The 22,815-nt window shown below is 48.3% G+C and overlaps 1 protein-coding gene across 4 annotated transcripts in view; it reads right to left on the bottom strand.

Annotated features, from left to right (window-relative positions):
- Window positions 1-22,815, bottom strand: part of LOC117222521 (neo-calmodulin) — a 131,803-nt gene that overhangs the window by 45,971 nt on the left and 63,017 nt on the right. For 2 of the 4 annotated variants that reach the window (XM_076521202.1, XM_076521203.1), the window contains exon 2: window positions 8,380-9,434. The exons of the other annotated variants lie outside the window; for them this stretch is intronic. In XM_076521202.1, the coding sequence (XP_076377317.1) occupies window positions 8,380-8,466 (87 nt within the window). In that variant the 5' untranslated portion in view covers window positions 8,467-9,434. The remainder of the gene's footprint in view (window positions 1-8,379; window positions 9,435-22,815) is intronic. 4 annotated transcript variants of the gene reach the window in all.

Below are 22,815 nucleotides of genomic sequence, written 5' to 3'. Positions count from 1 at the left end.
GTAGCTGAAAGTAGCAAAGTATGCAGATAAACATTTGCAAAAAGATGAACGAGAAGACATATAGAACATTTTGCCGGATTCGTAATTTAACTCGTTCACAACGATCCATGACACCATTCATAACCTCGGTATAATTTTTCATCATGAATAATGATTACGAATCCGGCAAAATCTCTTAGCTTGTACAGCTTCGCCCGTTGCACTACGATGCGTCGGATTGCATAATTCTTTTTTTGCATAATTTAAATTTATTGAAATTCCGTCTTGCAGCGTTTAGTTTTAAAAATCACAGAATCATCCGGACAAATGTCGTCGTATTTAGCACAACTTGAGCATAATTCCTGCATCCGTCTGAAATTTTCTCTGCATATGTTGCTACTTCCACGAGCGCGTGCACCGAGTGCAGCGGTTGAACGAGCGCTTGTGCATCCGCCTGCACGGACGCGCCTGGTTCCAGCGTAGATTCTAGATGCGACAGACAAGGAGAAGGAACGTTGATGCGCTGTCATAACCGCGCTGAACATAGCGGGCAGGGGAAGCCTCTTGGAGCGCGTTCCTCGCGATCAATCTGCGTCCGCGAGGAGACGCCGGCTTCCGAACGAGGCGGGAGAGACTTTCCTTGCGCAATGTATGGACGACCCGTGTACGATATCCGTGTAGGTACAGCGTATCAACGAACAAGAGAGACAGCAGTGCACACCGAAACACACACATATGTAGTAGATAGACGTGGGAGAGCGTAGCGTGAGTTTTGTTCTCAGTGTCGGAGAGTCGCGCGAGAGGCCAGTTTTCGTGACAGGTGTTCAGCGCGTTTTTCTGTACAACCAAAGCATTCCAGAGAAGCGGGAGGAGGTGTCACGGTGAGCGGAGAATTCAGGGGAGAAGAGTGAAAAGGTTCGCGTTAGATTTCTTCCGTGGATCATCGATCCAGAGGTGGTCCGCATGAATCTCGGTCCAGCAGACGCACGCACGGTCGCATGTTCGATCGTGATCGTTGCACCCTGAAACGTCGAGAATATCGCCGAATATCGCGAACGAACCACGTTTTCGTATAACGTCGACATCAATCGCGTGCTTCGTCGAGTCGTAAATCGTACAGGGTGTTCAAATACGTACGAATCGAATGAAACACGCAACTCCCGAGGCGGATCGGCGACGCTTTTTCCCTGGCAAAAATGCCCTCGACTTTAGGAATCGTTCGTTTCATTCGATTCGAACAGTTTCGCGACACCCTGTATATTGGAAACCTTAACAATTCAACGGTTTCAAGTACAATTTCGCTACGACGAAAGTTCTCCGTACCGCGCGATCTCCGCGCTCGCCTCTTTCGACGTCGGCCTTTCGACTCTTTTTAAACGCGACGACCTCGCCGATGGAAAAATGTAGCGAAATAAACGGATTGGCTGGTCGGGGCGCAATTATATCCGTGATCCTTCGCGGGATTTCCATCCGCGTCCCCTTCCGCGAACGCCTTATCAATCCGGGGCCGATTCGTGCTCGAGCGGCCGATGGATTTCAAAAGCGCACGTATTCAGTCTCGCCTTTCAACCGACTCGAAATCACGTACCCACCGTTGCCGATCAAAGAGCAATCGCTCTTTCGAATCCAGGTCCGATCGAGAGAGACCCGATAGAAAACGGGGACAGGTGTGTGCCGCTCGGTATTTCCATCGCGGGTATTTCCTCTCTCTCTCTCTCTCCCTTCCGGACCGATTGAAACGTTCTGAACACGCTTGAACGTCGACCCCGCCCAGATTCGACGATCGTTAACCGAACGGTGAAAAGAGTGAGAGACTCTCTCGCAGTGCTCTCCCGATAATTATTATCGGAACGTTTGGAAAAACGACGCCCTCGAGCCACCCCCGCGAAAAAAGCCCCGAGCACTCGTCGAACGCGTTTTCACGCCTCAATTATACGCTCGTTACGCCGTGAAACCGTTCGATCTGTTTCTCTATGGTTTCACGGGCTTGTTCTACAAGGAAACCGGTGTTTATCTGAAACCGGCCGCGCCGGAAGCCGACGTCGTTATATACGGCCCCGCGTTCCCGAGGATATTCTCCCCGGAGAATCTGTGCCACCGAGGGGGAAAAACCAGCGCGCGGCCAATTGCACGGAAAAATCCGGCCGCATTCGCGCGATTGCGTCGCGAGATACGCGGCCGCGATCGCCGCTCTATCGAATTCCGATCGCGTTCGCTCGTTTCGCGGAATATTCGCGGAGATTCCGTTCCGAGTTTTCTATCCCCCGAGCTCCCCGGGACTCGACGACGCCCGCCTTTCGTAACTGCGAAACGGTTTAACCCTTTCACTGCGAATTACGTATATGTACGTTCACGCGAGTCGAACGGTACGTAGGAAAGACGTAAATATACGTTCGATAGATTTTGCGGCAAGCTTCGCTGTTGCCCGAACTTGTATCGTCGCGTTGAACTTGGGTGAAACTCGAATGATACTTGTTATTCGTTATGGACAGACCGAGGATCTTCGCATGAAATAGAAAATTTCGAAGCCGATTGTGAGAAACAGAAATTGAATGATAATAGATCAGTGAATGAGAGAAGAGGTTATTGGAGGCAATAGAGAAAGAGACGGAATGGAGAGCGAATGGAAGGATATACAGTAATGTCTCCCTAATTGACGCTCAGATTGCCCAGAAAAATGGACAATTTAGGAAGCGGAGGTACGATTATTCGAGCCTTGCAGTTCGTTTTTATGGTTTCGAATTGTTAACAACTATAGAAACGAGCTGCAATGCTCGAGTAATCGCATCTCCTCTTCTCAAATTGTCCATTTTTGTGCACAATCTGAGCGTCAGTTAGGGAGACATTACTGTAGAGAAGGGAGAAGGAGGAGGGGGCAGGTAAAGGAATACGATGTACGGAATTCGGGAAGATAAAGTTAAGGAGACGGAGCAGGAGATGACAGAAACATAGAGATGCAAGGAAAGGGAGATAAAAAGCAGAGATAGAGCGAGAGAAAGAAAGAACAGATTCATTTAAGAGTCAGTCGTAAAAGTTATATCTATATGACAGGTTTAAGCGGTAATTTGAATTTCAATTTCAATCATTAAAAAATACTACAAATAAAAATGAATCGTTTCCTTTAACAATTTTGACCAATCGAAAGTAGCGCAATAAAACGATTAAATTCATTTTAAGTCTCCGCAAATTTTCTATTTCAGCCACCGATTCCTTCTATAAACGCATCAAATCCGCAGTCTAATTATCAATAATCGAATTCCATTTTTAATTATCTTCGTAACGATATGCGACAGCCATTCGAGAGTACGCCGCAGTCAAAGGGTTAACACTCTATGCAGGGTAGAAGAAGCGTCGCGGGGATCGCGTCGCGAGACGACGATGCAACTCTGTTCATTGTGGATCGTTAGGATCTAACGCTGATCTAGGGGATCTAACGGATCGTGCCGTGGATCATTAGCTAATCGTCGGCTAATCGGAGCGCGTAGCCCGGCCACCTTCGCGGGCTTCGTCAACGTTCCAAAGAGTAATTATCATTATCCGCGGGGCTCGATTTAATCGACGGGAATTAGAGGTATCATTTTTAATGACGGCCGGGCTGGGAATTCGAACAGCTGCGGGAAAAATTGAAACGATATACGATCGCTGGATATATTTCCGCGGAACGAAGTTATTAGCGAGCGAGCGGGGGCCATGTAGAAATTGATTTCCATCGGACCGTTCGAGATTGAACCGGGGATTCGCTCGAGACTGATTAAACATCGGAACGAACTTAGACCGTATATACTATTAAACACGGCCTGTGTGTATACACTGCGTGTACAGAGAAGCCGCGAGTATTCGGCGACGCTAAGATGAATCGCGAAAGATGGCTCGCTGCGGCGTGGCGAGATGATCGTTCAAGATGACTGACACGGCTTCAAGTTCGAACATTAGATGCTATTGGATGCTATCTACAGTAATGTCTCCCTTACTGACGCTCGGATTGTCCACAAAATTGGACTTAATAAAAAGGACTTAATAAATGGAATAGTTCAAATAGCTTCGAGTGCAAAGGGTTAAGCGACAGTTGAACACGTTTGCAACCTGAAGCCGTGTCTGTAGTTATACACGGTCCAAGAGAAACGAACGCTTCGAAATCGATTCGCTTTCTTTCGCCCTCGCGTCGGCATTTTTTCGCGCGACGAGAACGACCGGTCGTTCCGATAATTCCATGGGCAGATAATCGCGACCGGTCGGACATTTCCGGGAAAACTTGAAGAAACAATTACGGGAAGCAATTCGCGGCGGACAGGCGCGCGCGTCGCCCTCGTTCGCGACCGGGACCCGCGATTTCATCCGATCGCACGCGGCGGCCGCGCTGTAACGCCGCGGGGAAACGGCGGCGTCGGTGGAAATACGGCCGCGTACGGGGTTCCCGGAGCCCCGATAACCGGGAACGAACGCGGTATAACTTACCGGGAAAAGCGGAACGGCCTGGTTAACGTAAACGGGACGCGATAAAACGGCGGACGGCCGTCGCGAAACGGACCGGAGATACCGACCGCGATGCTTTACACGTTGTTGAAGGCTCTCGGGATTACCGTTCTCCAAGAACACCGTCGCGCGGAAGCAACGTCGGATCGCGCAGGAAGAATATATCCGTGTGAAAAATATTCCGAATATTTCCCGACCCATTTTTTCCCGGCCACCCTGTGCAACCTCGTGCTACAATTCCGCGGCGAAGATAGGATTCGACACGGCGCGAGTTTCGTGCCGCGGATAAGGAACTTCTTATCGCAGGTGGAACGCGAGAAACGCGGGCCGACGGCGGAACTCACGCGGAACACCGCAGCGGAAATTTTACAATTCCAACTTTCGCGCTCGGCCGGCAATCGTTTTGCATACCGCGGACGGGCCACCGATTGCCGTTTAATTATCGCGGCCGCGGGGTGCGCGGCGAAGGGCGGAAGAGCGTTCTGGCAACGGCTGAGAATCGAACGACGGGGGCGGCGGGGAGGTTCGTCGTCCGGCAAGGGCGGATTTAATTTCCGGTTCGCGACAGGACACGGCGCACCTAACGAACTTTCTTATCGGGGTCCTTCGTACTCGGTCACCGAGCCTGAACTTTCGAGGATTCACCGGCGCGGCGGCCGCGATTTGCTTGTTACGTTCGAAATATCTGGGCAAATTAAACGCGACGGCCGCGGCCCGGCTCGTTCGGCCAGCGTGGATAGAGTAGTTTTATGTCATCCAGATCGTCGCGGATTGTCGGATTTAATCACTACGTTTCTTGGCCCAGTTTATTCGACGTCCGGTGTTGAACGGTTCTCATCTTGGTCCGTTATCTTTTTTGCATTTTTATTGACGACATTTGAGAATGTCTTCTGTATTTTCATAGTTTTTGCTTTTTAATGGTTAACAGTTTTTCGCGGTGTTGAGGATTTTAGCAGGATTTTACTTATTTTATGAGATCTTGATAATCTTGAGCGTTAATCGGACCTGGTTGAAATTAGTTGAGAAAGTATTGGAAATTGTTGATGAAATATGTTAGTTCATTGTTAATAAATAGTAATGTTTCAAGATTCGTTTGACATCGTAGAGACGAGCACACGTATTGAAAACAGTTATTTTAGTTGCACTAAAGAAAAATTAGTAATTGAAATAGTATCTTCTTAAACTGTATAGGAAATAATTATTCGAAATAGTATTTCAGAGTGTCGAAATTTTTACTAATTACTTGAAATTCTATTTCTTACGATTAGTATTCACGATATAATATAGATCTATAGTAAAAGTACAAACGCATACTATTTTGAAAAATAAGCTTTATCTCATATTTCTCTTAATTAATAAATGTAATTGGAACATTTAACATCCGTCTCTGCTTTCACCAATGTACATACATATATATATTCTATACAACGTGCACATCGATTATGGTAATTTTAACTGCACCGACGGAATACTTCACGATGCAAACCGATTTGACGGATCCCTAAACTTCTTCGCTTCCCCAATTTACTTGTAGAATCAATGTTACGCGACTGTTAGGCTCCTACGACGGCCTTGGCTGATACATTTTCGTCCTTATATTCGTCGTACCGAAAGAATTAAACCCGTTCACAAATGAGCGAATAAATAAATAAATAAATTTATACGCGAACGAATGAATAAATAAATAAATGAATAAATTTAGCATCTGCCATCGCGCGGAAATATCGCCGCGAGAAAATTCCGGACTCGCGGACTTCGCGAGGTGTCCGATCGATGCGCTCGAGCCCTCTTCGAATTCGCGCGACAATTCGCCGTGCAAGTATTTGCGCGCGGCCGAGAATTTCCCGGCTCGTTTGTCGGCCGCGTTTCCTTAGGCTCGTTAACGCGGCCGCGAAAGAGAGGCGAAGGAACGAGAGCCGGCCCATAAAAAGGACGTTTCAACGTTATCGCGTTAAATGGCGCGCGTTCAGAGCGCCACTGCTCTCTCATTACTATGCACCCTGCGCTTCGAGCAGTGGGTCCCCTTTCACCCGCCCGCCGTTCCAGGTGTGTCCGGCTCACCTGGCGGCGGTGCTACACGCCCGCGAATTTGCACTCCGCGCAATCAGCTCCGGGGAGCGCGAGATTCATGCGGACGTTTCTTTGACCGTTAAATGCATCCCCGCCGGCTTTTGAATCGCTACGCGTCCCGCCCTACAGCGTTCCCGACGCCGGAACGAATCCTCTTTGGAGAGCTCGCTTCTTTCGCGTGCTCGATACGAAACTTTTCCGCTCCGTGGATTCAATTGCTAACACTCTCGGGCGTCGAATTAGCGTCGGTGTAGCGACGCGTCTTCGTCGCGCGGACGATGCACGAGCGGAAAGCGAGAATGGGGCGGTGCTGGATTCGACAAGATACAGTAATGTCTCCCTTACTGACGCTCGGATTGTTCACTAATAATGGATAATTTGGTAAGCGGAGATATAATTATTCGAGCGAGTTTTTATAATTGTGGACAATTTATAACTATAGAAATAAACCGTAAGGCTCGAATAATCGTATCTCCTCTTCCCAAATTGTCCATTTTTCTGCGCAATCTGGGCGTCAATTAGGGTGACATTACTGTAGACCGTGCCAAGGGTGCACAGAGTCGGTTTCGAATCGTCCGCGGACACGGCGGAGCAGGCGGAGGAGAAGGGAAAGAAAGATCCTGGATAAGAGAAAGATAAACGATGATTAAAACGCACTGAGAGAAAATCGCGCCACCGCGGAATCCCGAGGAGCTTCCGCTGTTACGAATGATCCCTGCTTTTTCGATGTCTTGTGCCGGTGATCGGCCCTGCGATCAAGACGTAACTTATTCGAATAGCGCGCGGTTACTTCGGCGACGTTAACCCTGGAACGAACCGCTTCTATTTCTCGGCGTAAGTAAGCTCGGCGACGCTTCGCGGGGTCGCGATTTATCAGAAAATCTCAATATTTAAAATATTATATATATAATATAATGTCATATAATGTTACGTATATATGTTACATTATGTTATAATATAATGTAATAAATACAGCAGATACTTCCTTATCCGAACATTCATTTTTACAATATTTTCGTGTCCAAGCATGCCGTTATCTAATCATTGTATTAATTAGATACAGCATCGCCATGAACGATATTTTTAGATAACAGAATACAATAATGTCTCCCTTACTGACGCTCAGATTGTCCACAAAAATGGACAATTTGGGAAGAGAAGATACGATTAGCCGAGAGACTTGCGGTTCGTTTTTATAATTGTTAACTATTTATAACTATAAAAACAAAGCGAAAGGCTCGAATAATCGTATCTCCTCTTCCCAAACTGTCCACTTTTGTGGACAATCTGAACGTCAGTAAGGGAGACATTACTGTATTTCGGTGTCGGAGGATATTACAAAAATGAACCTTCGTATAAAAGAGACTCTGTATCACGTAGAAAAAGAGCCAAAAACTAGAAACAAATTCTCGAAGAAATATTTCTTTCTCTTCGCAAAATACGACGCGATTTCCGAAGAATAATCTCGATGTTTTAGTACTCGTCGCGTTCGCAGACGAACGAAGAGCGTCGCGGGTTCGTCGGCGAGCCCGTGGTGTCGTTCCAGGGTTAACATTAATCCTGTCGATAGGTACGATGAAAACGTGGACGAGGAAGTACGCGAGGCGTGGGATCGAGGAAGGGCTCGGTGGCAAACGGATCGCAGGATCCGCGAAGCTCGGTCACGGCCGGATCGGCAACCGAGTGCCGGATCCGGCTTGTGTGCCGGCGGTCGCTTAAAATAATAAACGGGGAAAGGTGTTGGAGCAAATGGTCTGCGCTACGGGCGAGGGGATCAAGAGAGACGTTGATCCCGGCGTTGACAAACGGGAGCGGGAAGCTGGGTTCTGTTTGCCGGGCGGGATCGTGTCGAGTTACCTTGCTCCTGTTTCGCGGCGCGAAGTCTTCTTTGCTGGCCTTCCGTCGCTTATCCTTAAGGATCATTCTCGCCGCGGCGAACGCCATTCTGCCGGCGCGTTTTCCCTCTCCTCTTTGTCCGACACAGGCCGGTTCTCTCGCTCCGAGAGAACGATGGTAGAGAAGAAGAAGAAGAAGAAGAAGATGATGAAGAAGGAGAAGAAGAAGAAGGAGTCGGGTGGCGGCACGCACGAAGAGAATAAAACCACAGCCGTGAAGCACCGGGCGTGTCCCGCGGGATACTTACGAGGATCGAGGTCCAACGGGGGACCGGTAATTAATTATTGCTTCTCGATCACACACGGTTTATCACGTCGGCCCTCGCGCGAACGAAGCGGACGCGGACGCGGACGCGTTCGTTCGGTGGACGCGGATCGCGGTTGCCGATCACACTTCGGATTCTATGTAACTAGGCGTCGTAGTAACCGGCTGGGCTGACCAGTCGTTGACTTTTCTACTGCGCGAGTAGTCGGCGGCCTCGGCTCGCGGGAGACGAGGATCGTTGAACACTATCGATTGCGATTTTGAGGATTTACACAGCCAGAGGTTACCGCGGATTGACTAGAAATATCTCCACACACGCGCACTCTTTCTCTCCCTCCTCCTCCTCCTCGTCGCGAGATCTTATCGCGAAATTGACGATCGACGACTCGCGTCGCCTTTGCTGGCCCGATTTCCGGACGGTTCTCGCGAGCAGCTCGACGTCGGGCCCTCGCGGAATCTCGACGAGGACATTTGCCTGTCCTTCGTTCGGTGGTTTACGGCGGGTTCTTTCGCCACCGCTATCTCTCCCTTTCTCTCTCTCTCTCTCTTTCTCTCTCTCTCTCTCTCTCGCTTTTTTCTCTCTCGTACTAAACCGTCGATCGTTCTCTCTTTCTCTCGGCTTCGGTCGTCGCGCACTTGTACACACTGTGTGCTCCTTTAAACGACTACATTCCAGGCGATACGAGCCGCGGCTGATGCGTCCTCATGGCTCGATCGATCGGCGGTTAGCGGTCGCAATTATGGCCATGGATCTAGAAAGAAACAGCCTCGTTGACTGACCCGCGACCCGCTCACTGACCGACATCCCCCGCGATCGATCCTTCGCGGGCAACCCTGCCTCCGAATCGCGCTGCCTGCCTGCCTGTCTGCCTGCCGTAAACGGTCTACCTACCATCGATCATCCATTGAGGTCTCTTTACGTCCTATAGAAATGCTTCCTACGGGTAAATAGCTTCGACAAGCACCGCCAGACATCGAGGAAGCCTCCTCGGATCCTGGCGAACACGACCGAAACTAATCCCCTTGGGGAAACATTCCTTTCGGATGAGCTTCGCGCACGGAAGATCCCGGCGCATCCCGGAAGATCGGCATGTATACTGATTTCTGGATCGCGGATTTTTACGCGAGATGAATGTTCTTATCGTTGATTGCGAGATACGGCGGCTGCGTGGCCGTTTGTCTCGTTGCTTAATCAGTTTAACGAGGTGAAAGTAGTTCGGAAGTAGTTTTGGAATTCTTCGAATATCCTTCGAATGTAATTCTTCAAATAAATATGTTATAATTCTTCAAATATTCTACAAATGTAATTCTTCAAATAATTATATTATAATTCTTCAAATATATATATATATATCAGAATATATATATTCTTTAAATATATTATAATTCTCCAAACATATCAGAATATATATTCTTCAAATATATAGGATGTCCCAAAATTATGGTATTTCCGGAAAATGTGGAGTTCCTGAGATGATTTGAAGTAACTTTTTCCTTTACAAAAATGTTCTCCGAGGCGTCGTTAACGAATTATTAACGAAAGACGATGGTCAATGAACGAAGGAAGCCCGCTTTCCCTCACTGGCTCGGTCGCCTCGCGAAATTTTGCTATGGACCTAGGTGTACCCGTTACTAAGACTAGTGGGATGGATTTCCGGACAGATCCCAAAAATCCCGAAAATCAATTCCACTAGTCTCAGTAACTGGTCCAAAATTTTGCTACCGACCTAGGGGGACCAGTTACTGAGACTAGTGGGATGGATTTCCGGACAGATCCCAAAAATCCCGAAAATCAATTCCACTAGTCTCAGTAACTGGTCCAAAATTTTGCTATCGACCTAGGGGGACCAGTTACTGAGACTAGTGGGATGGATTTCCGAACAGATGACAAAAATGTCGAAAATGAATTCTACTAGTCTCAGTAACTGGTCCACCTAGGTACCTAGCAAAATTTTGGGCCAGTTACTGAGACTAGTAGAATTCATTTTCGAGATTTTTGGTATCTGTCCGGAAATGAATCCCACTAGTCCCAGTAACTGGTCCAAAATTTTGCTATCGACCGAGGTAGACCAGTTACTGAGACTAGTGGGATTCGTTTGCTATTCCGCCTGCGAACGGCGCACGAATTTCCATAGCCGTGGAACTCGTCGCGGCGTTTTAATCGCTCGATTCAGCGTGATTTAATTTTAATTAACGCCCCTCGGCCGGCGCCGATTGTTCGTTCGTTACCGCGGAAACTTCGCCGCCAGGATTTGTTGCCAGTGCGGTCGCACGCGCGTAACGCGCCCGATGAAACGGCTGAAACTCGTCGTTTCGCACGTCGAGGTGTGTGTGTGTGTGGCTGTTTTTTCCTTTTCTTTTTTTTCGAGAGAGAGTTGAAGCACAGTTCGCTGTTCCGCTCTTTCTCGGCGGGCCCGGGGAACGCGGGAGAAAACCGGAGAACCCGAGAGGGTTGTTTCAAAGCTCGAGTCGACGAGTCCTGTTCGACGGTGACGAGCTCTCGGAAGCAGAATGGGCGCGCGCGTTTGCGTCTGGCATCGGTCGCGAAACTTTCCTAATTAAATTCGCTCGCCCAACGCCTCGATAGGCCTGCGCCGGCGAAAAAAATCAGGCGTTTTCACACCGCCCTGCCGGAGAAGGGGGCGCTGAAGAATTCGAGTGGCGTGCCGGTAGCGCGTGTCGGATCCCGCGCAACAACAACGCGAACGCGGCCGATTCCGTCGGAATAATTCCGCTCGTCGACGGAGAATTCCATGGAATCTCCGTCTTCGCAGGGGACGGGAAACGTCGCGGAAAAATTGCGCCGGTGGAAACACGTACGCTGTGCGAGACGAGACGCAGTCGTCGTTTCCGGCTCGTTTGCCGACGGACACCGCCGCGCGTCTTCGCCGTCGGGGTCTCGCGAGGCGCGGAAAGCAACGCCGGTAAATGGGGACACGCAATTAGACGGCCGCGGAAATTCAACGGGACGAAAATTTCGCGGGATGTGCTCGGACAGGACGCGTGACGGAAACGGGGCAAGTTTAAATCGATGCAGCGGACCGTGTTGCTCGCGCCTAAAGCGGGGGTCCGGTGCACGCTCGTCCGTCCTGGACACTGTGGGAACCTAGTTTGCGAAATAGTGGTCCTCGCTGCCCGATCGTTCGCGCTAACCTCGTAAACGCCCGGTTTCTGGACCGCTGATGCGACCGGAATCGAATCTAGAACGTCGACTGCTAATGTAATCAACTGTATCTATTAGGTGTACAGGTTGTATTACGATGCTTGGAAAAGCTATTTGCAGTCGGAATATCGCAGCGACCGTTCCGAGCTCTTATACCGCTCTACTCTAAGCTTTCGGAAGCACTGCGAAACTGTCCGAATCGGCAAACATAACCTAGACCCAGTTGAACGCTTGTTTAAACAATGGAGCGTCGTGCGCGTGTCGTTGTGTGCTATTCGCGTTCCAGTATTGGCGCAGCGGGTTCCAAGCAGAAGATTTTGATCTACGCGATGAAGATTCGCGTACAGTTGCGAGCATAATTGTGTACTCAATGTGACTTTTACATTGTTACAGATGTCTGAACAGACAGCAAAAGAAACTGTATTTGTGTGTTTCTGTTTTCTATTATTTTTAATTTAGAAATATATAAACGTAATAGTTTTTTTAGTTTAAATGTCACTAGGAATGTAAAAGTTACTTTCAGTCTATAATTATTCGTAATATTGTGGAGCAAATTCTCCCTAATTGACGCTTAGATTGTACACAAAAATGGACAATTCGGGGAGAGGAGATGCGATTATTTTAGCCTTGCGGCTCATTTTTATAGTTACCGATTGTCAACAACTATAAAAACAGGCCGCAAGGCTCGAATAATCGTATCTTCTATTTTCCAAATTGTTCATTTTTGCTTCGAAGCTGAGCGACAATTAGGGAGAATTTAGGGAGGATTTTTAGGGAGAATTTATATGTATTATTTGTATATCGGAAAATCACTTCAATCGAACGAAGATGAACAAAAATCTATCGACGAATTCATCGCGGTGAAACAGCCTAATTTCTTCAAGTCGTGCAACCCTTCAGCTGTCCGAAAAAACGGACGAAATCGTAAAACGAGAGAGATTGTTTCACCGATTGATCTTTCGATACAACAATTTAATCGAACTTCGAAATTTGCAGGAAAAGAAGAAGACTAAAATTAATCACCCAAGACCCTGACCTATAACGCAAGATAGCGAACGCATCGTCACGCAGAATCGTATCTAAAACGTGGACTACTAATGCAGTCGATTGTATTAACAAGATTGCGGACATAGCCGCGTAGAACACGCCCCGTTGATGATCGAAAACTGTTACCGCCGCGCCGTTACAGGTTGCATTCCGAGGCGTGGCCGCGCACGGTCGTCTGGATCTACTTAATCGATTCCGCCTAGGAACCAGCCGCGTCGGCCGAATTTCCTGCGGCAGGCCACGGATTCCAGCGAGAGGTTTTCTTTCTTTTTTTTTCGCGAAGGGAAACGCGTGCAGGAAATCGCGATTCTCGTTGGTCACGCGGCTACGTTTCTTTTTTCTCTCAGCTCCTCTCTCTCTCTCTCTCTCTCTCTCCCTCGTGCGGAGGTTAAATAAATTGCGGCCGGTTATCGATCCGGTCGCTCGTAATCTGAAATCAGACACGCTCGAACGTGTGTTACCATGAATCGTGTCCGATTTCTATCGCCGATGACACACACCCGCATCGAATCGCGTGCGATTCCTTCGAGAAGAGTCCTATCCGCCCCGCGAATCCTGTACTCCCAACCTTGACGATACGGAGTCCTTCGCGTTTGTACGACCTTGGAGGTACAGATGTACCTCATTGTATTCCCAGAGCTTTGGGAGTACAGAATTCATCGTATTCCCAGAGCTCTCTCTGAGAACAGAATTCATTGTATTCCTAGAGCTTTGGGAGCACAGAATTCATTGTATTCCAAGAGCTTTGGGAATACAGAATTCATCGTATTCCCAGAGCTTTTTGTGAGTACAGAATTCACTGTATTCCCAGGGCTTTGGGAGCACAGAATTAATTGTATTACCACAGCTTTCAGAATACAGAATTCATCGTATTCCCAGAGCTTTGGGAGCACAGAATTCATCGTATTCCCAGAGCTCTTTGTGAGAACAGAATTCATTTTATTCCTAGAGCTTTGGGAGCACAGAATTCATTGTATTCCCAGAACTTTGAGAGTACAGAATTCATCGTATTCCCACAGCTTTCGGAGTACAGAATTCATAGAATTCTCAGAGCTTTGGAAGTACAGAATTCACTGTATTCCCAGAGCTTTGTGAGTACAGAATTCATCCTATTCCCAGAACTTTCGGAGCACAGAATCTCATTATTTGCAATCTTTGCGACCTCAATGTCCGAGAAGATGCCTTCAGGTCTTCGAGAAAGTTAAACGAAGGGCCTGATCCTGGGCGGTGGCGAATGCTCCTTGATTTCTCGCACGGCCGATCGGAAAAAGGCAGGGAAACTAGATTTCATTCTCCTCGGGGGGCGGCGGTAACGACGGTTCGAACGGAGGAGTAATAACGTCGATAAGAGGCGGCCCATTGAAACTCCGACGAGACTTCTCGAGGATCGCGTTCCATTGAAAAATTGCAATTTCAGGGCTGACCAGGAGACGGACGACCGGCCGGGCCGAGAGCTAGCGGGCCGGATTTAATCGGATGCGTGCATCGATGCGGCCCGTGTCGAACCATTTTTCCCCAACCCCCCGCGAAATTAAAATATCGGATTTCATAGGATATCCGGCCGTGCACGGAAACGGATGGTATCGTCCCGGCAATATTTCCTTCCGCCTGGCCGACGATCTCTCCCAGATATCCCTCGACTAGTTATCCCTAGCCTCGGTCGCGCTCCGTCGGGCGACGGTCCCGAAAATCCCGCGCGACCGGCCAGCCGCGAAATCGCATCGCTCGATAACGAACTGCCGGCGAATCTTTTTTCGCGGGGCGACGCACACGATTTTCAGGTCCCCCGTTCTCCCGGCGGACCGACTGGTCACGGGTTTAACCCGCGCGGCCTCTGTCCGCTGCTTCGCCTCGGCTCGATACATCGATTTCAGTGCTCGCTGACGCACAGGAAGCTCTTCGAAGCCGGCTCAAAATTACCAGGACACGCGATCGCATTCGGAAAAATTCTGCCGACTCCTGACTATAACATTCTACCAGAAGATCCTATCCCTAATCCGGACATCTGGTCCCGTTTCAGCTGGAATATCTCCTCGGCTGCCCCGAGACGTCATTCTCCGTTAAGACGAGAGTTTCGCGGAGTTGACTATGGCCAAGTCGATTGTTCGAATAGAATTATCGTTAACGGAAATAAATTGTGCGGATTACTGGACTGGTTCTGCACGTGTTCGGAATTTAAACGCGACGCTTTGCAACTGCTACGATTTTACGATGGTTCTGTAATAAGTTTTCCACTATTTTTGTAGAATTTATGATTTCTGTAAAAAGTATAGTTTTCGTGGAATGTGTAATTTTTGTGCAATCGTTGTACTGCGATCGTTCGATTATCCGGGCCGAGCAGAGTGACGCGAATGATCGGACAATGTAAACAATTACTTAATCCCTTGACATACAGATAAAAGTGAATTTGATGCGTCCGAAAAATACTATCCAATCTGGCTCAACCGAACAGCCATGTGCAAGCTGAAAAAGTGAATGTTTTATTTTGAAATTTGGATCACCGATTTGTGGATGCAGCTTTGTTAGGTCGAGAAGATGGGAGGGTGAGGGATTTTGAACATTTTAAACAAACCGGAATCGACGGTCGAGTGAAACAACTGAATAATCTAACAATATACCGCACAATGTCCATCGTAAAAAAGCTCCAGACAAATTAGATTCGTCAAAATCTACAGTGGCAAATTAAATGAATGACGACTCTAATTCATCATTGTCTGTCAAAGGGTTAATCCCAGTGCCAGATTTCATGTTAGAAAAATGTCTACATATAAAAAGTAATCGTACATAATTTTCAACACCTAATAAATCCTGAATCCCAAATACCAAAAACTTGATACAGACGTATGCATAAAAACGAAGGAAAAGAAGAAGAATATCATCCAACCCTAAGTTCTATACGAAGCTCGCATAGAACGGTTGCTCGTCGATCTCGCGAGCCAGCAGCAGCGGATTAAACAAATTTGCGAAACGTCCAGAGCCCGGCGAATCGAGCGACGGGTTAGCCCGCCCTTAAATTCCGACGAGAGGTAACGAGGTGGCAAGGAGTTTCAGCAGGCGAGTCGAAGAGGGGAGGGGGAGGGGGACGCGATCGGAAGAAGGGTGTGGCGTTGAATAAACGCGGTGGCCGCGTTCCCAATGCGTCGGAGCTGACGCGGTCCGTTATCCGGCGCGCGGATCGTAAACCCATCGGCGTAAAACAGAGACCGGGAGGCGACATTGCCGGTTTTCCCTGTGGCGGTGCGCGTCCGACGATTCGACGACGACAACGGGATGGGGGTCGGCTATAGAGCTGTCGTGTGTGCACGCTCCGCCATGCCTGGGTATGCAGGGAAACCGAGTCACTGGGCTATCGATGGCGCGGCTCTCGTTGTTTAGGTTAACAGCCGGCAGTCACGCACGGCCGGACGAGGAAACCTCGCTATGTCGTTCTGGATACCGCGTCGTCCACCCTCTGTCCTTCCCCGCCGCTTTATCGTTCGTTTTCCGCGTGCCGCGCCGGACACAACGCGTCCCTGGCTTCGATCCGGCCGTGAACCGTACCGTCCACCGGCACGAAACTCGCCGGGGAACCCGGCCTTCGTCGCTATGCCGCTTCTCCAACCGATCCCATTCGATGTTACAGAGTCGCGGGAGAACGCGAGGAAGAACACAGGGCACGTACTCGGGGCTGCTATAGTCCTCGCGCGAGAAGAAGGCGCCGTTTACATTCCCCCACTTACCAGCCGCCCCACTGCCGCGGCTAGGCGGTCGCTATTGGCCGGAAACGGCGACGAAGATCGTCGTCTGCCAACAGCGGCCGATAGCTGCGTCAGTGGGGCAGCTAGTAGGAGGGGGGATTCTAACGAAAAGGTGCCTTCTTGTCGCGGGAGGACTATAGGAGTCGTTGACTCTTCAATGTCTCGGTAAACATTCGTTTTTTAACCTTAACCACATTCCAGCTGGAAGACTCGATGTCGCCTTCATGTTTCGGTAAAAAACAAAAATATCAAAAAATTAGTTACTGCCAAATATTAGGTCTTCTTTATGCCAATCAACTTTTGTTCCAGATAGTTTTTCATACGACGATATAGCAGTCACTAGAAGTCCAACAAAAGTTAACGTAAAAGAGTCGACTGACTCGCTCCGTATAACGCACGAAAAACGTTAAAATTCAAAATAGAAAAACAAGGAAAAAGTCAAAATCTGAATCCGCAAATTTATCGAACCCGTTGCAGCGCATAGTCGCGTAACAGGCCCGGCTGGCGAAGCGATTCCGTGGATAGAGAGCGCGGCGGATCGGGCCGAGTCTCCGCTATAATTATCGAATAAATTCGCAAGGTTGTCCCGACGGCTAGCAGCCCGGCGACAGTCTTCTCGGACCTCTGAATTTATTACGTAAGCTTCGAGCCGGGTCCCTAGTTTCCCCGTGAAGTATAGAGCCGGCTTGGTCCGGGGTGGCGCGGCGGTACCGAGACAAATTCCTGCTCGTTCGCGCGCGAAGATTGCAATTTCGTGGGAAATCGAGTCTCCTCCTTCGCCCTCTCTCTCTTTCTCTCGCGAAACTTTCCGAGAAGCTCGTTATCAATAATGAGGGAAACACCGAGGCGAAATATCGGCCCGTTAGACGAAACCGATGAATTAGAAACGAGCCTCCCACCAAGCGGATTGTCTCGTCGAAATCGGGTTTCCCGGTAGCCCGGATACGGCCGCGACAGTGCCCAGGTGCCCGTTATTTCACGTGTCCTGCTCTTCCGGCTCGTGTTCGCCGTTATTGGGTAAATGGACGCTGCTTACACTGCGGAGAGAACACCGTGGAACAAGCGAGCCTCGTATCAATCATCCTGAGTGCGCGTACAGACGGAAGGTTAAGGGCACTTCCAACGAACGCTGCGAAAATTACTCGCTCGCCGAGCAAACCCCTCGCTTCCACCGGGAGCTTCCATATTAAAACGGACTCGCCGGCTCGAAAACATTGTAAAAGCGGGGTAAATTCGTTCCACGGTTACGCCATCTGCTCCGACAATTTTCTATCCAACGTGGATACCGTTCGATCCGCGATTAACATCTCTCTGACCTCGCCGAGACAACGTTTACCGCTCCGATTTCGAACTCCGTGGAATCGATTATGGCCCTTTCAAATTGAAATGGAATTCTAAGTATTCGATAACCATCGATGTTTAAGCATTTGAGTAAATTTTATTTCTCTTCTGGGATGTAATCGTTGCAATCGACGAATTTCTAATCGCAGCAACTGCGAGGAAAGTGGTACGTCGACGGGTTAAGCGGGGATTCTCGTGTCACAGCTCGGAAAATCGATCCTTTCATTGCGTAGATTAAAGGTAGTACGTTTCAAAAATGTGCACTGGTATTTTTTGTTGCTCGTATCTCGAGAAATAATCGAGTTGCAGTTTGTTGTTACGCGAATCTAGCGAATTAAAGGAAAAACTTTCATCGAGTTTGTGTGCACGATAATTCAAAAAGTAATTGACCCTTCGATGTCAGACATGGTTCATTGTTTTTTATATTCTTCTTTTCGAGTACTCGATCTGATTATTTTATTCTATTTTCCGTTTATACGAATTTTTGGGAAACATTTTAAGCTAAAGCTTTATACCAAGAAAAGTGTTTCTCTTCAGAATGCCAGAATTTTGTAAATTATTGTAATTACATTATTATTGTAATTATTGTAATTTTTACTGTACATTATTATTGTAATTATTGTAATTTTTTCTGTAAATTATTATTGTAATTATTGTAATTAGTATTATTGTAATTTTTTCTGTACACCAGTTATGGTTACGTAAAAATGGGTCAAACAAATATTTCTGCATAGTTTAAAGGCTTCTATTAATGTTTTTAAAAGTCTGGTACAATGGAACTTCCGATTGTTTCTCAGAACAGAATAGAAAGGAAACGTTAATTTTCGCGCTGTTACGCGAGAATCCCCGGTTAATGCAAACAGATTTGCCGGATCTCTAAATCTGTTCGCTTAATGTTATGCGACAGAGCTGGCTCCTACGACGGTCCTGTGTAAACTCTTCTATCCGCGCTTCATTACGCCGAAGGGTTTAACCCGTCTATGAATAAATAAATAAATAAACGTCAGAGCTTATCGGCCTGCCCGAAAGAGGCAGAAATCGCGTCGCCGAGATCCGCGATTCCGTCGCAAGAATGTTCTCATCGACGAGCAAAGCCAGAACCTATTTCCCTATTTTCCCTGTTCTAAAAGGGATTCAATTCTTTTTTGAGACCGGAGATCTGCTCGCGTTGCCCGCGCAAGAATTTCATCGTCGATCAAAACCCGTCTTCAAAGCCCCGAAGTTTCTCCTCGGAGAGATTCCGGGAGACAACAGCATCCTTCCGGTCCATAAGAAATTAGACCTGCCTCGCGAGTTTCCGACGGGAGGAGACGGCTCGGATATACAGAGTGTCCCAAAATTATGGTATCTCTGGCAAACGAGGGGTTGCCGAGGCGATTTGAAACAATTTTTTCCTTAGCGAAAATGCGATCCGCGGCTTCGTTTACGAGTTATCAACGAAAAACAGTGACCAATGAGAGGCGAGCTCGGCCGGCGCGACGCGGCCCAGCCAACGAGCGGTCGGAACCCTGCCCGGCTCATTGGCCCGGCCGCGTCGCGCCAGGAGAGCTCGCGTCTTATTGGTCACCGTTTTTCGTTAATAACTCGTTAACGGTGCCTCGGAGAAAATTTTTATAAAGGAAGAAGTTGTTTCGAATCACCTCGGGAACCCCTTATTTCCCGGAAATGCACCACAATTTTGGGACACCCTGTATGGTAATTGGGATAGAAATGTTAACTCGGCCCTAAATCCCGGCGGTGTCCTGCAATCGCGTCTCGATCTCGTCGGCGGAGCGGTCGACGGTGGTCTCGAGAATCGAGAGAAATCTTTCCTAAAATCGTGTCTTCGGCGCGTCCCGGTCCATCTTTGTTACTCCCGCGGGAACTTGGTGTGGAGGGTAGTATTGATCACTCCCATGCTGCGCCCACCTCAACCTCCACCCTCCACGTCCTCCGACCTCTGTTTTCCATCCTCCGTTCTGCATCCTCCGTCCTTTATCCTGTGCCCCGTCCCCTCTCCCCGGCCACTCTATCCTCTCTATCCTCTCTGTCCTCTATCCTCTCTATCCGCTCCATCCTCTCCGTTCTTCCTCGTCCTTCGTCCTCGCGGCGGAGCCCCGGTGGCAGCACCGTGTCGCGATATAACGACTCCACGAGAATTTCAGCTCGGTAGAAATTGACATCCGGACCCTGCCGAGAGGTCCGGTCGACGATCATCGGAATCGGTCGAGAATTACCGCGCAGGATAGCCTGTTACTGTCGGCTTACCAATTACTGTGTCTCTGGTTTGTTTCTCCGGAATACGGTAAATTCTCCCTAATTTTCTTCGAGCTTGTAAACAAATATTTGGCCAGAGGGAATACGATTATTTGGTGTATTTGATTCGAGATAACCTTGCACCTGGTTTTTGTAATTATTGGCGAGCGGTAATTATAAAAATGAGCCGCGAGGCTCTCCTCTTCCCAAATTACTCATTTCTGTGTATCAATCTGAGCGTCAATTAGCTTACTGTAATTTACTATAATCTATTTATTGTTTAGTTTATTATGTTTAATTTACTACAATTTAATTTACTATATTTTAATTTAGTATAATCAACTTTACCAGGCTTATCGGCAAAATTACGATTTCGAAACGATCTCCGAGCAATTCGGAGAATTGTTGCCAAAAATTGCCAACGTTTCGATTGCTGTGACTTCGTTGAGAAAAAAATCGCACAGAGATGGATCTCCGCTCATTTGAAAGATCAGAGTTTCTACTTTTTGACCTCTGTTTCAATTTTGTCCCGTGATGCCTTTTGCTCGAATGCGAGGTGAAAACGAGAAGGCACAGAGTGGAGAGAATCCTTTGAGTTGTCAAAGTGCGATAACCCGGGCACAAAAAATCGTACGCGAACTTTTAGATGGTCGTCGTAAAGAGGAGACCTCCCGCTTTAATCTCATTGCAGTATGAAACCCGAAAAAAATTTATTAAACTCCGTGCAGACGTTCTAAGTTGAACAATTTTTGTAACGTAAAAGTACCCTCACATTTTCGCCTCGCATTCGAGTAAAAAAGCATCTCAAAATAAAATTATGACAACAGTAAAAAGGTAGAGACTTTGATCCTTAAAATGAGCGAAGATTCATTCCTCTACGATTTTTTTTAACGAAGTTACAGCAGTTCAAGTATTGACAAACTTTTCGACCTAAAATTTTTTGATTCTGTAATTTTGTGCACGGCTATACTCATCGAATAAGCTATATTAAAACTTTTTTATTCTATATTAAGCTATATTAAGCTGTACTAAACTATATTAAGCTATATAAAATTATTTTATTCCATTTCTCTTGCATAAAAGAAAATTGCATCGGTGTTATTCGATGAATGCAACGTTCATCATTCGCGAGAACACACCAGAGGCACAGTAATCGGTCAGCCCGTAGTGACCGGCTCTCGGCTACCCTAATCGCGCGTACGTTTCCCGAAACGGGCAGAGAGAGAGCCGCATTGACTCGGCGGGACGACGACGGACGATAAGAACCAGAAATCTGGTAATCCCGGTCTGAATGGCGGACGCTCATGGATTTCAGCCGTGCCACGGCCGGCGTTCGCTTTTTTTCCCGCCGCGCGAATCCTCTTTTTCAGCGGAACTTTTCAGCAGGCGCCCGGGACTCGCGCAGGACCAAGGATCAGGATTAGCCGAGACAAAGACCGCCTGTCTCCTCTCTGATCGATACACCGCTATCCCTCTCGCCCGCAGATTTACACCGGTGTTCCTGCACGCCGGGACATTTCGAAGGCCGGAAAATTTATCCGACGTCCACTTTGCAGCTTGAGCTTGCAGAATTACACGCGGATTTTTTTGCGGAACGTAATGAACTGCCTTTGTTCGGGCCCGTGCCCCATGGCTTTTACCAACACCGTTCCCACGGACTCCGCCAACTCCAATAATTTCTGCCGACTATGATTTTCAACGGATTCTCTTTCTCTCCGTTTTCGCACCATTAAAATAATCCTCGGACATTTCGTACTTTCTCCCTGAAAACGCGCGACGTTCGGCTGCATTCAACGTCACCATCGTTTAACGCTAGTTTCACGGAACCCGTCGAAACGACGGATCGCTAATTTTTCTCGTCTTATTTATCCTTTCTTTCGGTTATTTATTCAACGTATGCGTTACTTGCGACAAATGTTGCAATAATACTCGTCGATAATCCGAATAAATGTCCTTATTTTTATAAAATAGTATAAATCTCAATAAGAGTCGACCGTCGGCTACGGTCGTCGTCGATGAAAACGGCGTCGTCGAAGTCCGCGCGAGACCCATGGGACCCGTTCAGGGCGCCGGGCCCTCCGAACTTGCGTGACGTCACGAAGCTCCAGCGAACGCAGGGCTGCGATCGGTGCGAGGGAGACTGTCCGCGTGCTCCATTAATTCTCGGTGACCCGGTGTATGATTTATGGTTATCGTCATCGACGTGCAGCTTCCCGCGGGTCTGGCCGATCGCCAATCTCGCACGCGGAAGACCGTTTCGATCGAAGCGGGCCCCCGGTAAACGGATCTGCCGCGCGCCGTCCATCGGCGAGAATAATCGCGCGGAGAGTTTGTCGGGTCTCGGATGCCGCGTGAAAAATGATCGGGGCCGGGAAACCGGAGCGACGTAAACCGGCGAAACGCGGCAAGTTTTGCCGCGGATGGTGTCACAGGAACGACGGGCACCGATTTCCACCGGAAGACCGGCAACTTCGCGGAAAGACGGACTTCTCTTCTCTCGTCTCCGCGCACCTGTTGCCAATGACAATAAACTTTCTCGCGGGGCGAACTTTCTTGTTGTTCGATGGCCGAGGCGCGCGCTCGCTCGCGAGCTCGCTTCCCCCCCGTCGG

Source organism: Megalopta genalis, chromosome 4 (genome assembly GCF_051020955.1).
Source record: "Megalopta genalis isolate 19385.01 chromosome 4, iyMegGena1_principal, whole genome shotgun sequence".
Classification (NCBI taxonomy): Eukaryota; Metazoa; Arthropoda; class Insecta; order Hymenoptera; family Halictidae; genus Megalopta; species Megalopta genalis.
Note: the sequence above shows the minus strand (reverse complement) of the source record. Positions and strands in the feature narration are given on the sequence as shown.